At 46.4% G+C, this 14203-nt stretch overlaps 1 protein-coding gene across 3 annotated transcripts in view; it reads left to right on the plus strand.

Moving 5' to 3' along the window:
• Positions 1–14203, plus strand: part of zc3h18 (zinc finger CCCH-type containing 18) — a 244396-nt gene that overhangs the window by 90854 nt on the left and 139339 nt on the right. For all 3 annotated transcript variants that reach the window (XM_068048996.1, XM_068048995.1, XM_068048997.1), the window contains exon 5: positions 32–46. In XM_068048996.1, the coding sequence (XP_067905097.1) occupies positions 32–46 (15 nt within the window). The remainder of the gene's footprint in view (positions 1–31; positions 47–14203) is intronic.

Raw genomic sequence — 14203 nt, forward strand, 5'->3', positions numbered from 1 at the left:
TTAACAGCCTGTTTTTCTGTTTTCTTTCCAGGAAACGCACGTCTTGGTGAGTACTAATTTAAGCTACATTTGTAAGCTGTAGACCATCTTATAGACCATTGTGTTCAGTAGTGTAGTCATATATTTATAAAATTCAAGCACCTCCAAAAGCTTCCGAAACTGAGAAAGTTATTGCAGGAGGAGGAATTGTCGAGGCTGGGAGAGGGAACAGAGGGGAAGAAAAATTGAGCAAGCCTTGTTCTGTGAAATTTAGACCAGTTGGATAAAGTTTGACTGATATCCTCACTGGGATCGCGCTCCATCAATCCTGTGCTATAGCTAGGGCCACTGGATCTCAGAAAATTGGATGGAATCACAGAATATGATCTCACTAAATATTCCAGAATCCCTTATAATAAAATTGGAATGTGACTTATTCAGTCATGGAAGGTGTTGTTGACAGTGCTATCAAGCAGCACTTAAACAGAAATAACTTGCTCACTGATACTCAGTTTGGGTTCCGCCAGGGCCACTCAGCTCCTGACCTCATTACAGCCTTGGTCCAAACATGGACAAAAGAGCTGAACTCAAGAGGTGAGGTGAGAGTGACTGCCCTTGACATCAAAGCAGCATTTAATAGAGTATGGCATCAAGAAGTCCTGGCAAAATTAAAGTCAATGGGAATCAAAGAAAATTCTCCACTGGTTGGAGTCATACCCAGCACAAAGGAAGATGGTGTGGTTGTTGGAGGCCAACTGTCTCACAGTCCCAGGACAGCACTGCAGGAGTTCCTCAGGGTAGTGGTACTAGGCTCAAACATCTTCAGCTGCTTCATCAATGACTTTCCCTCCATCGTAAGGTCAGAAATGGAGATGTTCGCCGATGATTGCGCGCTCATCAGTGTGCAATCTTCAGTACCATTCGCAACTCACAAGAACACAAGAAATAGGAGCAGAAGTAGACCATATGGCCCAATGAGCCTGCTCCGCCATGCAATATGATTATGGCTGATGTTGGGCTTCAATTCCACATGCCTGCCTGCTCCCCATATCCCTTGATTCCGTGCAAGACCAAAAATCTTATCTATCCCAGCCTCCTCAGATGCTGAAGCAGTCCATGTCCATATGCAGCAAGACCTGGACCACATTTGTGCTTGATTGTTAAGTGGCAAGTAACATTCGTGCCAGGCAGTGACCATCTCCAACAAGAGAGAATCTAACCATCTCCCCATGGCATTTAATGCAATTACCATCTCTAAATCTGCCGCTATCAACATCTTGGGGTTACCATTGACCAGGAACTGAACTGGACCAGCCACATAAATACTGTGGCTGTGAATTCTATGACGAGTAACTCACCTTCTGATTCCCCAAAGCCTGTCCATCATCTACAAGGCACAAGTCAGGAGTGTGATGGAATACTCTCCACTTGCCTGGATGCGTGCAGCTCCAACAACATTCAAGAAGCTCAACACCATCCAGGACAAAGCAGCCCGCTTGATTGCTCCATCCACTAACTTAAACATTCACACTCCACCACCGACGCACAGCGACAGCAGTGTTTACCGTAATACAAGATGCACTGCAGCAACTCACCAAGGCTCCTTTGACAGCACCTTCCAAACCCACGACCTCTACCACCTAGAAGGACAAGGGCAGCAGATGCATGGGAACACCACAACCAGCAAGTTCCCCTCCAAGCTACACGCCATCCTGATTTGGAACTATATACCTGTTCCTTCACTATCGCTGGATCAAAATCTTGGAACTCCCTTCCTAACAGCACTTTGGGAGTACCTGCACCAGATGGACTGCAGTGGTTCAAGAAGTCGACAAGGATAGAACAGGAGATAGAGTTCTCAATTGGGGCAAGGCCAATTTTACTAAGCTGAGAAGTGATATAGGGAAAATGGACTGCAAACAGCTGCTTCAAGATAAATCAGTGTCAGAGCAGTGGGAGGCATTCAAAGTGGAGATTCAAGGGGTTCACAGTAAACATGTTCCCACAAAGAAAAAGGGTGGGACGGCCAAATCTAGAGCCCCGTGGATGTCAAGCAGCTTACAGGGTAAGATGAGGCAGAAAAACAAAGCTTAAGCCCGACACACAGAACTCAATACTACAGAAAACCGAGAGGGGTATAGAAAGTGGAGGGATGAAATCAAAAAGGAAATTAAGAAAGCAAAGAGAGGGCATGAAAGAATATTGGCAAGCAAAATCGAGGTGAACCCAAAGATGTTTTATCAATCTTCTTTGTCCTTGTCTCAAGAGACAATGGGTAAGCGTCTAGAGGTGGTCAGCGGTTTGTGGAGCTGCGCCTGGAGTGCCTATTAAAGGCCAATTCTAGAGTCAGACTCTTGCACAGGCGCTGCAGATAAAATTGATTGTCGGGGCTGTTGCACAGTTGGCTGTCTCCTTGCACTTCTGTCTTTTTTCCTGCCAACTGCTAAGTCTCTTCGACTCGCCACTCTTTAGCTCCGCCTTTATGGCTGTCCGCCAGCTCTGGCGATCACTGGCAACTGACTCCCACGATCTGTGGTCAATATATCAATATCATTATCAATACATTAAGAATAAGACGATAACTCAGGAGAGAGTAGGGCCCATAAAAGACCAAAAAGATAACCTACGTGTAGGGGCACAAGATGTTGGTCTTGCTCTCAATGAATATTTTGCATCTATCTTCACAAAAGAGGGGGACGATACAGGTATTGTAGTTAAGGAAGAGGGGGTATGAAGTATTTGATGTGATCAACATAGGGAGAGAGGACTTTTTAGAGTCATAGACTCGTACAGCACAGAAACAGGCCCATCGCGTCCATGCCGACCCTAATGCCTATCTATACTATTCCCACCTCCCTGCATTAATTCCATATCCCTCTATGCCTTGCTCATTCAAGTACCTGTCCAGATGCCTCTTAAATGTCGATACTGTTCCTGCCTCCACCACCACCTCAGGCAGCTCATTCCAGATACCCACTATTCTTTGTGTGAACAATTTACCCCTTTGATCCCCTTTAAACCTCCTCCCTCTCACCTTAAACCTATGTCTCCTAGTAACTGACTCTTCCACCCTGGGAAAAAACTTCTGACTATCCACTCTGTCCATGCCACTCATAACTTTATAAACCTCTATCATGTCGCCCCTCCACCTCCATCGTTCCAGTGAAAACAATGTTAGACTCGAGGTTAGAGTCACAATTTCCCTGCAGTGTTTTGAAGTATTTTCAGTGCTTTTAATTTTGTCATACCCCCAGCCCCACAACTGCCAAACCCTCCTGTCCACATTCAGTCATTTAGGTAGAACTCGGTGTGTGAGTAGAATAGATTCAAAGTTTGGGGGGTGATTTCCACATGCAGTTGTTGGGGGCCATAGTTCAACAAGACTCTGTCAGCAGTGTTTCTGTTCAGACCATTTCCAAGCCCTCTCCCTTTGGAGATTTGTATATTCTGGACCTGGAAATTCCAAGAGAGTAATCTGCCCTGTAACCTGTTACAACATCGAGGATATGACACACCGTGAGAGCATTGTTGTGCAAGATGACCGGAAATGGAACATTGGCACATCAATAGCTGGCAGTGGTTGTCCGGTCCTGCTTTGGTACGTGATGTCCCTGCAGCCCTAGATTCTGTCGCTAGTCACTACCCACGTTCCATGTATTCTCTGTTGATGAGCATTGTTGATGGGCACATTTATCCATTTCACAAAGTCAAAGTTGAAACACTTCTACGTTGGCTTTAGTCTGTGTTAAATCTTGCACAGCAGCTCCTATTTTGAGGATCTGATTCTTGTTTTACTCTATGCCTTCCCACTATCCTCAATTCTCTCTTTTTGTCCAATTTTGTGTTCTTAATAATCTGGATTGGAACAGTCAGTGAGTGGCTCCTGTATCACAACAACAATAGCTTGTATTCATATAACGTCTTTAACACAAAGCGTCGCAAGACCCTTCACAAAAGAATTATAAAGCAGAATTTGACACCTAGCCACAAGGAGATATTGGGGCAGATGGCCAATTGGTCAGGTAGGCTTTTAAGGAGTGTCTTAAAGAAGTTGAGAGGTACAGAGGTTTAGGGAGGGAATTTCAGATCTTTGGGCCTAGGCAGCTGAAGGCATGGCTACCAATGGTGAGCAATTATATTCGGGGATGCTCAAGGCCAGAATTAAATGAGTGCAGATATCTCGGAGCGTTGCTGGAGATAGTGATGGGCGAGGCATGGGTAGATTTGAAAACAAAGTTGAGAATTTTAAAATCAAGGTGTTGCTTGACCGGGTTCTAATGTAGGACAGTGAGCACAGGGGTGATGGGTGAACGGGATTTGACACAACCTACGGGCAGCAGAGTTTACAGAGGGTAGAATGTGGGAGGGTGGCCAGGCGTGTATTGGAACAGTCAAGTCTAGAGATAACAAAGGCACGGATGAGGGTTTCAGCAGCCGATGAGCTGAGGCAGGAACAGAGTCGGACAATGTTATGGACATGGAAATAGGCAGTCTTAGTGATAGCCTGCATATGTGGTTAGAAGCTCATCTTGGTCATGTATGACATCGAGGTTGCGAACAGTTGCCAGGGAGGGGGATGGAGTTGGTGGGTATTGCACAGGGTTTGTTGTGGGTACTGAAAACAATGGCTTCAGTTTTTCAGTGTTTAGTTGGAGTAAGTTTCAGCTCATCCAGGACTGGATGTTGCATAAGCAGTCTGGTAATCTAGCAACAGTGGAGGAGTCCAGAGAAGTGGTGGTGAGAGAGAGCTGGGTGTCATCAGCGCACAGGTGGAAACTGATGCCGTGTTTCGGATGATGTTGTCGATGCATGCAGCTAAGAAATAGAAGGGAGCCAAGGATTGATCCTTGGGGGTCACCAGAGGTAACAGTGCAGGAGTGGGAAGAGAAGCCATTGCAAGTAATACTCTAGCTACGATTTGATAAACAAGAATGTAACCAGACGAATGCAGTCCCACCCAGATGAACAACGGTGAGAGGCGTTGAAAGGAGGATGGTGTGGTCAACTGTGTCAAAGGCTGCAGACAAGTTGAAAGGCTGAGGAGGGATAGTTTACATTTGTCACAGACACATGGAATGTCATTGGTGACTTTGATAAGAGCAGTTTTGGTACTGTGGCGGGGCAGAAACCTGATTGGAGAATTCAGACATGGACCTTTGGGGAAAAATGGGCACAGATTTGGGAGGTGGCAACATGTTCAAGGGCTTGAGAGAGGAAAAGGAGGTTGGAGATGGGACGGTAGTTTACAAGGGAGTTGGGGTCAAGGGTTGTTTTCTGAGGGAAGGGGTGATGATTTAAAGGAGAGAGGGACATTATGTAAAGAGAGACAACCGTTAACACTATTGGCTAGCGTGGTTTGCTGTCGAGCAAAGAAGCCAAGGGTTATCTTTGTATTTCAGGGTGATCATAGAATAGCGAGTAAACAGCTGTAGCAGATGAGATCAGGATCCAATAGCACTTTGTGATCCATTCAGATTTGGTGGTGCATGGTTAATCTGGTTGTCGGCCATATCCATTCCAGTCTGCATCCCTTGGACTTAAGGAAGCGGAGATGAGGGCCATGCCAAGGGGAAATGGACGGGATTTGTGTGAGAGAGTAATGGTTTTATTGAGGATTAGCGCTTCAAAGGTGGAGGTGAGGGTACAGTTGAGAAAATTAGGAGCTGCAGAAATGTCATGAATGGAGGGCCAAAGGCTAGACAGCTTGGATTTTGAAAGTGCAGTTGTAAGTGAATTGGGGGATAGATTTTTTTTTTCCGGGGTGGACACAGAAAGAGGTCGGGTTGGGACATTGAGAGGGTGGAGAGTGATACCAGCAAGTGATCATAGATGGCCTTGTTTGTGATTGAGAAGAGGGGAGTAACAAGGCCACCTGAGATGGCAAAGTCAAAGGGGTCCCTAAGTGCGAGGAGCTCTTGGACTTCTTTGTCACTAAGATTGAGACCATCTCGACCACCAGTACAACCTCAGCTAAGCAACGTGGTTCATGTTCACCAACCTTCACCCAATTACAATTCACATTTACACCTGAGATTTATGTTTGCGAAGGTTCACTTTCCGATGTCACTGAGTGATCCAAGCCACATTCAGCTGCCATCTTCAAGCTCAGCAAAGCACTGCAGTTGGTGGTAGCTACCTGCAGCTGATATTGTTGAGTCAAAATAACTGCAGTGAAAACCCAAGTAAATCTCATCAATGGATGAGCAGGTTGTGAATGCGTTGGGATGTTCAGTGTCTAGTGTTCTGGCCTGTATTTACGGTAAGATTGACTTTGTACTGCTGATCCATGCTTGAAATATGGTAGAGTAGGGGAACACCTGTAATGAATTGTACAGTGCAAAGATCATGGTAACTTTTTTAGACTGTGATAACTTGTTTTTTGTTATGGTCTGATTTTTAATTGAGTACAACGTTGATTTCTAAAGAACAATAACTTGTCTTTATATAGTGTCTTTAATTTGAAAAATCATTCCAGGGTGCTTCTGAAAAGAGTTATCAGATAAAAATGGATGCCAATCTAATGAAGGAATAGCGACCAAAATTGTGGTCAGAAAGATGGGTTTTAAGGAGGTATAAAAGGAGAGGGCTGGTGAGATTAGGGGGAATATCCTGCCATGTGAGGTCTAGACAGCTGAACTCACGGTGGGGTGAGGATGAATCGGAGGGAGAACTCCCTTCTTTTCCTTCGAATGGTGCCATGGGTCTTGTACATCCACCTCAGAGTGCAGACAGGGCCTTGGTTTAATATATCAGGAAGGACAAGATTTCTGACAGTGCAGTAATCCCTTGGTACTGCACTAGAGTGTCAGCGTAGGTTATAGGCTCAGGTTTTGAAGTAGGAGAGCACTACAAACTGAGCCGCACTGAGGTAAGGTTTGTGAAAGGGGGAAATAGTACTTCAAAATCCAGATTTTCTCGGAACTACTGCAGTGGAGCTGGGAGCAATTATATACACAGGAGGAGACCATTCAGCCTTTTGAACCTGTTCTGCTGCCATTCAGTGGGATCACAGCTGATTTGTATCCCAACTTCATCACCTGTATTGGCTCTATATCACTTCATACCCTTATCTAGAAAAAAGCTATTGATCTCAAATTTAAGATGATTAATTGAACAAGCATCTGCTGCTTTTTGAGGGAAGAGTGTTGCACATTTCTACCACCCTTTTTGTGTAGAAGTGTTTCCTAACTTCTCTCCTGAATGGCCTGGCTCTGATTTTAAGATTATGCTCCCTTGTCCTAGACTCCCCCACCAGCAGAAAAAAAATTCTCTCTAACCGATCAATATCTGTTAATATCTTAAAAAACCTCAGTTAACTCAGAACTTAATCTTCTATATTCCTGGGAATACAAACCTAATCAGTGTAATCTCTCCTTATAGTCTAAACTTTTGAGCCCTGGTAACAAGGACTTTGAATAGCTGTAACAAAACTTCCTTCTTTATATTCCAGCCTGCTAATTATAAAGACTAACATTGCTTTAGCCTTTATATTTTTTTACCTGACTGATAGAGGGGTTCAAAAATGTGAGGTCTGGACAGAGTAGATATAGGGGTCCCATTAGCAGAAGGATCGAGAACCAGAGGATGCAGATTTTAAGTGATTAGCGGAAGAATTTGTTTAAACAGCAATTGGTTACAATGTGGAATGCCTGAGAGTGTGGTGGAGGCAGATTCAATCATGGCTTTTAGAAGGGAATTGGATAAGCACCTGAAAGGAAAAGATTAGCAAGGCTACGAGGAATCAGCCAGAAAGTGGGGCGAGCTGAATTGCTCTTGCATGGACTCGATTGGCTGAATGGCCTCCTTCTGTGTTGTAACCATTCTGTGAATCTACTACATTTTAGTGATTTGTGTTCACTTTGGACCTCCACTGTTCCCAGCTTTTCATAGAATTGTACAGCATAGAAACAGGCCCTTCGGCCCACCACGTCCATGCCGACCAAAATGCCTATCTATACTAATCCCACCTGCCTGCATTAATTCCATATCCCTCTATGCTTTGCTCATCCAAGTATCTGTCCAGATGCCTCTTAAATGTTGATACTGTTCTTGCCTCCACTACCACCTCAGGCAGCTCATTCCAGATACCCACTATTCTTTGTGTGAACAATTTCCCCCTTTGATCCCCTTTAAACCTCCTCCCTCTCACCTTAAATCTATGCCCTCTAGTTTTAGTCACCCCTACCATGGGAAACAGACTCTGTTTATCTACCCTATCTATGCCTCTCGTAATTTTATATACCTCTATCATGTCCCATCTCAGCCTCCTTCGCTCCAGGGAAAACAGACCCAGCCTATCCAGTCTCTCTTTATAACTCAAGCCCTCCAAACCAGGCAACATCCTGGTGAATCTTTTCTGCACCCGCTCTAGCTTAATCGCATCTTTCCTGTAGTGCGGCAACCAGAACTGCACACAGTACTCCAAATGCAGCCTAACCAATGTTATGTACAACTGTAACATGACGTCCCAACTCTTGTACTCAATGTCTCGGCCGATGAAGGCAAGCATGCCATACGCCTTCTTCACCACCCTGTCTACCTGTGTTGCCACTTTCAGGGAACTATGTACTTACACCCCAAGGTGTCTCTGCTCAAGAACACTCCCCAGGGCCCTGCCATTCACTGTATATGTCCTGCCCTGGTTTAACTTCCCAAAATGCATCACTTCGCACTTGTCTGCGTTAAATTCCATTTGCCACTCCCTTGCCCACTTTCCCAGTTGATCTATATCCTGTTGTAACCTTAGACAACCTTCGTCACTGTCCACTATACCACCAATTTTGGTGTCATCTGCAAACTTACTAATCATGCCCTTTACATTCACATCCAAGTCATTAATATATATGACAAACAACAGAGGTCCCAGCACCAATCCCTGCGGCACACCACTGGTCACCAGCCTCCAATCTGAAAAACAACCCTCCACTACCACCCTCTGCCTCCTATGACCAAGCCAATTTTGTATCCAATTTGCTAGCTCACCCTGGATCCCATGTGTTCGAATCTTCTGGACCAGCCTACCATGCGGGACCTTGTCAAAGGCTTTGCTAAAGTCCATGTAGACAACGTCCACCGCCCTGCCCTCGTCAATCCTCTTGGTCACCTTCTCGAAAAACTCAAAGACATGATTTCCCACTAACAAAGCCATGCTGACTAACCCTAATCAGACCATGCTTTCCAGATGCATATAAATCCTGTCTCTCAGAATCCCTTCCAATAACTTTCCCACCACTGATATAAGGCTCATCGGCCTGTAGTCCTCTGGCTTATCCCTGCTACCCTTCTTTGGAGGCTTTGGAGAGGGTACAGAAGAGGTTTACCAGGATGTTGCCTGGTCTGGAGGGCATTAGCTATGAGGAGAGGTTGGATAAACTGATTGTTTTCACTGGAACGACGGAGGTGGAGGGGAGACATGATAGAGGTTTACAAAGTTATGAGCAGCATGGACAGAGTGGATAGTCAGAAGCTTTTTCCCAGGGTGGAAGAGTCAGTTACTAGGGGACATAGGTTTAAGGTGCGAGGGGCAAAGTTGAGAGGGGATGTGCAAGGCAAGTTCTTTACACAGAGGGTGGTGAGTGCCTGGAACTTGCTGCCGGGGGAGGTGGTGGAAGCAGGTACGATAATGACGTTTAAGAGGCATTTTGACAAATACATGAATAGGATAGGAATGGAGGGATACGGTCCCCGGAAGTGCAGAAGGTTTTAGTTTAGGCAGGCATCAAGATCGGCGCAGGCTTGGAGGGCCGAATGGCCTGTTCCTGTGCTGTACTGTTCTTTGTTCTTAAATAAAGGCACAACATCCTCCAGTCTTCCGGTACCTCACCCATGGCTAACGATGATACAAAAATGTCTGCCAGGGCCCCAGCAATCTCCTCCCTTGCTTCCTATAGCATCCTCGGATACACCTGGTCAGGCCCTGGGGATTTATCCACCTTAATGCACTTCAAAACCTCCACCACCTCCTCCTTTGTAATGTTGATATGCCCCAGGATATCGCTGTTCCCTCCCTTGAACTCACTAGCTTCCATGACCTTCTCCACTGTAAATACGGATGAGAAATATTCATTTAAGACCTCGCCCATTTTCCGTGGCTCCACACGTAGATTGCCACACTGATCCTTAAGGGACCTAATCTCTCCCTAGCTACCCTTTTACTCTTAATATACTTATAGAATCTTTTAGGATTCTCCTTTATCTTATCTGCCAAGGAAATCTCATGGCCCCTTTTCACCCTCCTAATTTCCTCCTTAAGTGTACTCCTACATCCCCTATACTCCTCGAGGGACTCGCTTGATCCCAGCTGCCTATACCTGACATATGCCTCCTTCTTTGTCCTGACCAGACCCTCAATATCCCTCATCAACCAAGATTCCCTAAACTTGCTAGCCTTGCCCTTCCATCTAACAGGAACATGCCGGCCCTGAACTCTTCCTATCTCACTTTTAAAAGCCTCCCACTTGCCAGACGTCCCTTTACCTGTAAACAGCCTCTCCCATTCAACTTTTGAGAGTTCCTATCTGATGCCATCGAAATTAGCCTTCCCCCAATTTAGGACTTCAACCTGAGGACCAGTCCTATCCTTTTCCATAACTATCTTGAAGCTAATAGAGTTATGGTCACTGGTCCCAAAGTGATCCCCCACTGACACATCAACCACCTGCCCATCCTCATGTCCTAAGAGAAAGTCGAGTGTAGCCCCTTCTCTAGTAGGGCCATCCACATACTGCTTCAGAAAACTATCCTGGGTACACTGAACAAATTGTTCCCCATCTGATCCCTTAGCACTAAGGCAGTCCCAGTCAATTATACATTATACCTCTGTGTAAAAAAAAATTCAAAAACATGGTAACTCCTTTTTGATAAGCATTTGTGTCCCATTGACCTTTATGAAATGAATCCAATCACTGTGAAACAAAAGCACTGTTACATGGCTAGGCATGTTTGGGCTCTTGTGGACACAGTGGTTACAGGGATGGGACAGACGTTCTGGTACAGATGTACTGTTAATGGAAATGAAAAGTTCCAAGGCCGCAGCCTGAGTGTCCAGAATCCTGCTGGCTCTGATACCATGGACTCACAGCAGCTTCCATCTCCGGGGTTTTAGGGAAGTTAAAATCACCTATTACAACCATATAATTCCTACACCTATCTGTGATTTCCCTACATATATGCTCCTCTACTTCCCTCTGACTATTGGAGGCTTATAGTATAATCCCATCAAAGTGATCACCCCTTTCTTATTTCTAAGTTCTACCCATATGGCCTCGCTGGACCTTCCCCCCGGGATATCCTCTCTAAGTACTGCATGATGTCCTCCCTAGTCAATAGTGCAGCTCCCCCTCCTCTCTTACCTCCACCTCTGTCACGCCGGAAAGATCGGTACCCCGGAACATTGAGCTGCCAGTCCTGCCCATCTCTCAACCACATTTCCATAATAACTATAATATCACAATCCCATGTACCAATCCATGCTCTGAGTTCATCACCCTTACCTGTAAGGCTTCTTGCATTAAAGTAAATGCAGTTTAGCCTATCAGACCTTCCACGCTCCCAGTCCTGCCCCTGCCCGGCCTGCCTACTGGACTTGCTTTAACCTCTACATTTGCCTCAACTATCTCATCGGAGAGACTACTACTTTGGATCCCACCCCCCCTGCAAGACTAGTTTAAACCCTTCCGAGTAGTACTAGCAAACCTCCCCGCAAGGATATTGGTCCCCCTCCAGTTTAGATGCAACCTATCCTTCTTGTACAGGTCACCTCTGCACCAGAAGACATCCCAATGATCCAAGTAGCTGAAGCCCTCCCGCCTACACCAGCTCTTCAGCCACGCATTCATTTGCCTAATCCTCACAGTGGCGCAGTGGTTAGCACCGCAGCCTCACAGCTCCAGCGACCCGGGTTTGATTCTGGGTACTGCCTGTGCGAAGTTTGCAAGTTCTCCCTGTGTCTGCGTGGGTTTTCGCCGGGTGCTCCGGTTTCCTCCCACAGCCAAAGACTTGCAGGTTGATAGGTAAATTGGCCATTATAAATTGCCCCTAGTTTTGGTAGGTGGTAGGGGAATTGAGGGAAGGTGGGGATGTGGCCGGAATATTGGATTAATGTAGGATTAGTATAGATGGGTGGTTGATGGTCGGCACAGACTCGGTGGGCCGAAGGGCCTGTTTCAGTGCTGTATCTCTAAATAAAAAATAAAAATAATTCCTACCCTCAGTAGCACATGGCGCAGGGAGCAATCCTGAGATTACAACCTTAGAGGTCCTGCTTTTTAACCTTCTGCCTAACTCCCTATATTCACTTTGCAGGACCTCATCTCTCTTCCTGCCTATGTCATTAGTACCAATATGGACCACGACCTCTGGCTGTTCACCTCCCCTTTCAGAATGTCCTGCAGCTGTTCAGAGACATCCTTGACCCTAGCACCGGGGAGGCAACATACCATCCTGGAGACTCGTTTGTGGCCACAGAAACACCTATCTGCACCCCTTACGATAGAATCCCCTATCACCATAGCTGTTCCAACCCTTTTCCTCCCCTGCTGTGCAGCAGAGACCCCGTGGTGCCACAAACTTGGCAGTTGCTGCTTTCCTCTGGGAGGTCATTTCCCCCCACCACCACCCCCAACAGTATCCAAAGTGGTATCCCTGTTTGAGAGGGGGATGGCCACAGGGGACTCCTGCTCTACCTGCCTGCGCCTACTACTCCACCTGGTGGTCACCCATCTCTTTTCTGCCTGTGTAGCCATTACCTGCGGTGTGACCACCTCACTAAACGTACTTTCCACGACGTCCTCAGCATCACTGATGCTCCACAGTGAATCCACCCGCAGCTGCAGCTCCATAATGCGGATAGTCAGTAGCTGCAGATGGATACACTTCCTGCACACATGGTCGTCAGGGACACTGGAAGCGTCCCTGATTTCCCACATAGCGCAGGAGGAGCATATCACGGGGCTGAGCTCTCCTGCCGTGACTTACCCTTAGGTTAATTAGTTACTCCCTTAATTAAAAAATACTAATTATACTCAGGGCCTTGTTCTACCCACTTCAATCTAAAATTCTTTAAAAAAACACTAGTAGTACTCACCTTATCACCAGAGGTTTTATTTTCAACAAACAAAAACTTACCACTTTTTTTTTAAGATATTCTAACAGCTGCTACTCACCAACCAATCACCTTGCAGTTTTCCTGTGATGTCGCTGTTGGCTTTTTTTTTCCAAAACTCAGGCGCGCTGTCAGTGCTCTTCTTAAACACCGCCGGTCTCACTCAGTCTGCTTCTTTCCCGCTGTCGCTGCTGTTTTTAAACACCGCCGGTCTCACTCAGTCTGCTTCTTTCCCGCTGTCGCTGCTGTTTTTAAACACCGTCGGTCTCACTCAGTCTGCTTCTTTCCCGCTGTTGCTACTCTTCTTAAACACCGCCGGTCTCACTCAGTCTGCTTCTTTCCCGCTGTTGCTGCTCTTCTTAAACACCGCCGGCCTCACTCAGTCTTCTTCTTTCCCGCTGTTGCTGCTCTTCTTAAACACCGCCGGTCTCACTCAGTCTGCTTCTTTCCCGCTGTTGCTGCTCTTCTTAAACACCGCCGGTCTCACTCAGTCTGCTTCTTTCCCGCTGTTGCTGCTCTTCTTAAACACCGCTGGTCTCACTCAGTCTGCTTCCTTCCCGCTGTTGCTGCTCTTCTTAAACACCGCTGGTCTCACTCAGTCTGCTTCTTTCCCGCTGTTGCTGCTCTTCTTAAACACCGCTGGTCTCACTCAGTCTGCTTCTTTCCCGCTGTCGCTGCTGTTTTTAAACACCGCTGGTCTCACTCAGTCTGCTTCTTTCCCGCTGTCGCTGCTGTTTTTAAACACCGCTGGTCTCACTCAGTCTGCTTCTTTCCCGCTGTCGCTGCTGTTTTTAAACACCGCTGGTCTCACTCAGTCTGCTTCTTTCCCGCTGTCACTGCTGGTTTTAAACACCGCCGGTCTCACTCAGTCTGCTTCTTTCCCCGCTGTCGCTGCTGTTTTTAAACACCGCTGGTCTCACTCAGTCTGCTTCTTTCCGCTGTCGCTGCTGTTTTTAAACACCGCTGGTCTCACTCAGTCTGCTTCTTTCCCGCTGTCACTGCTGGTTTTAAACACCGCCGGTCTCACTCAGTCTGCTTCTTTCCCGCTGTCGCTGCTGTTTTTAAACACCGCTGGTCTCACTCAGTCTGCTTCTTTCCCGCTGTTGCTGCTCTTCTTAAACA

Source organism: Heterodontus francisci, chromosome 17 (genome assembly GCF_036365525.1).
Source record: "Heterodontus francisci isolate sHetFra1 chromosome 17, sHetFra1.hap1, whole genome shotgun sequence".
Taxonomy (NCBI): Eukaryota; Metazoa; Chordata; class Chondrichthyes; order Heterodontiformes; family Heterodontidae; genus Heterodontus; species Heterodontus francisci.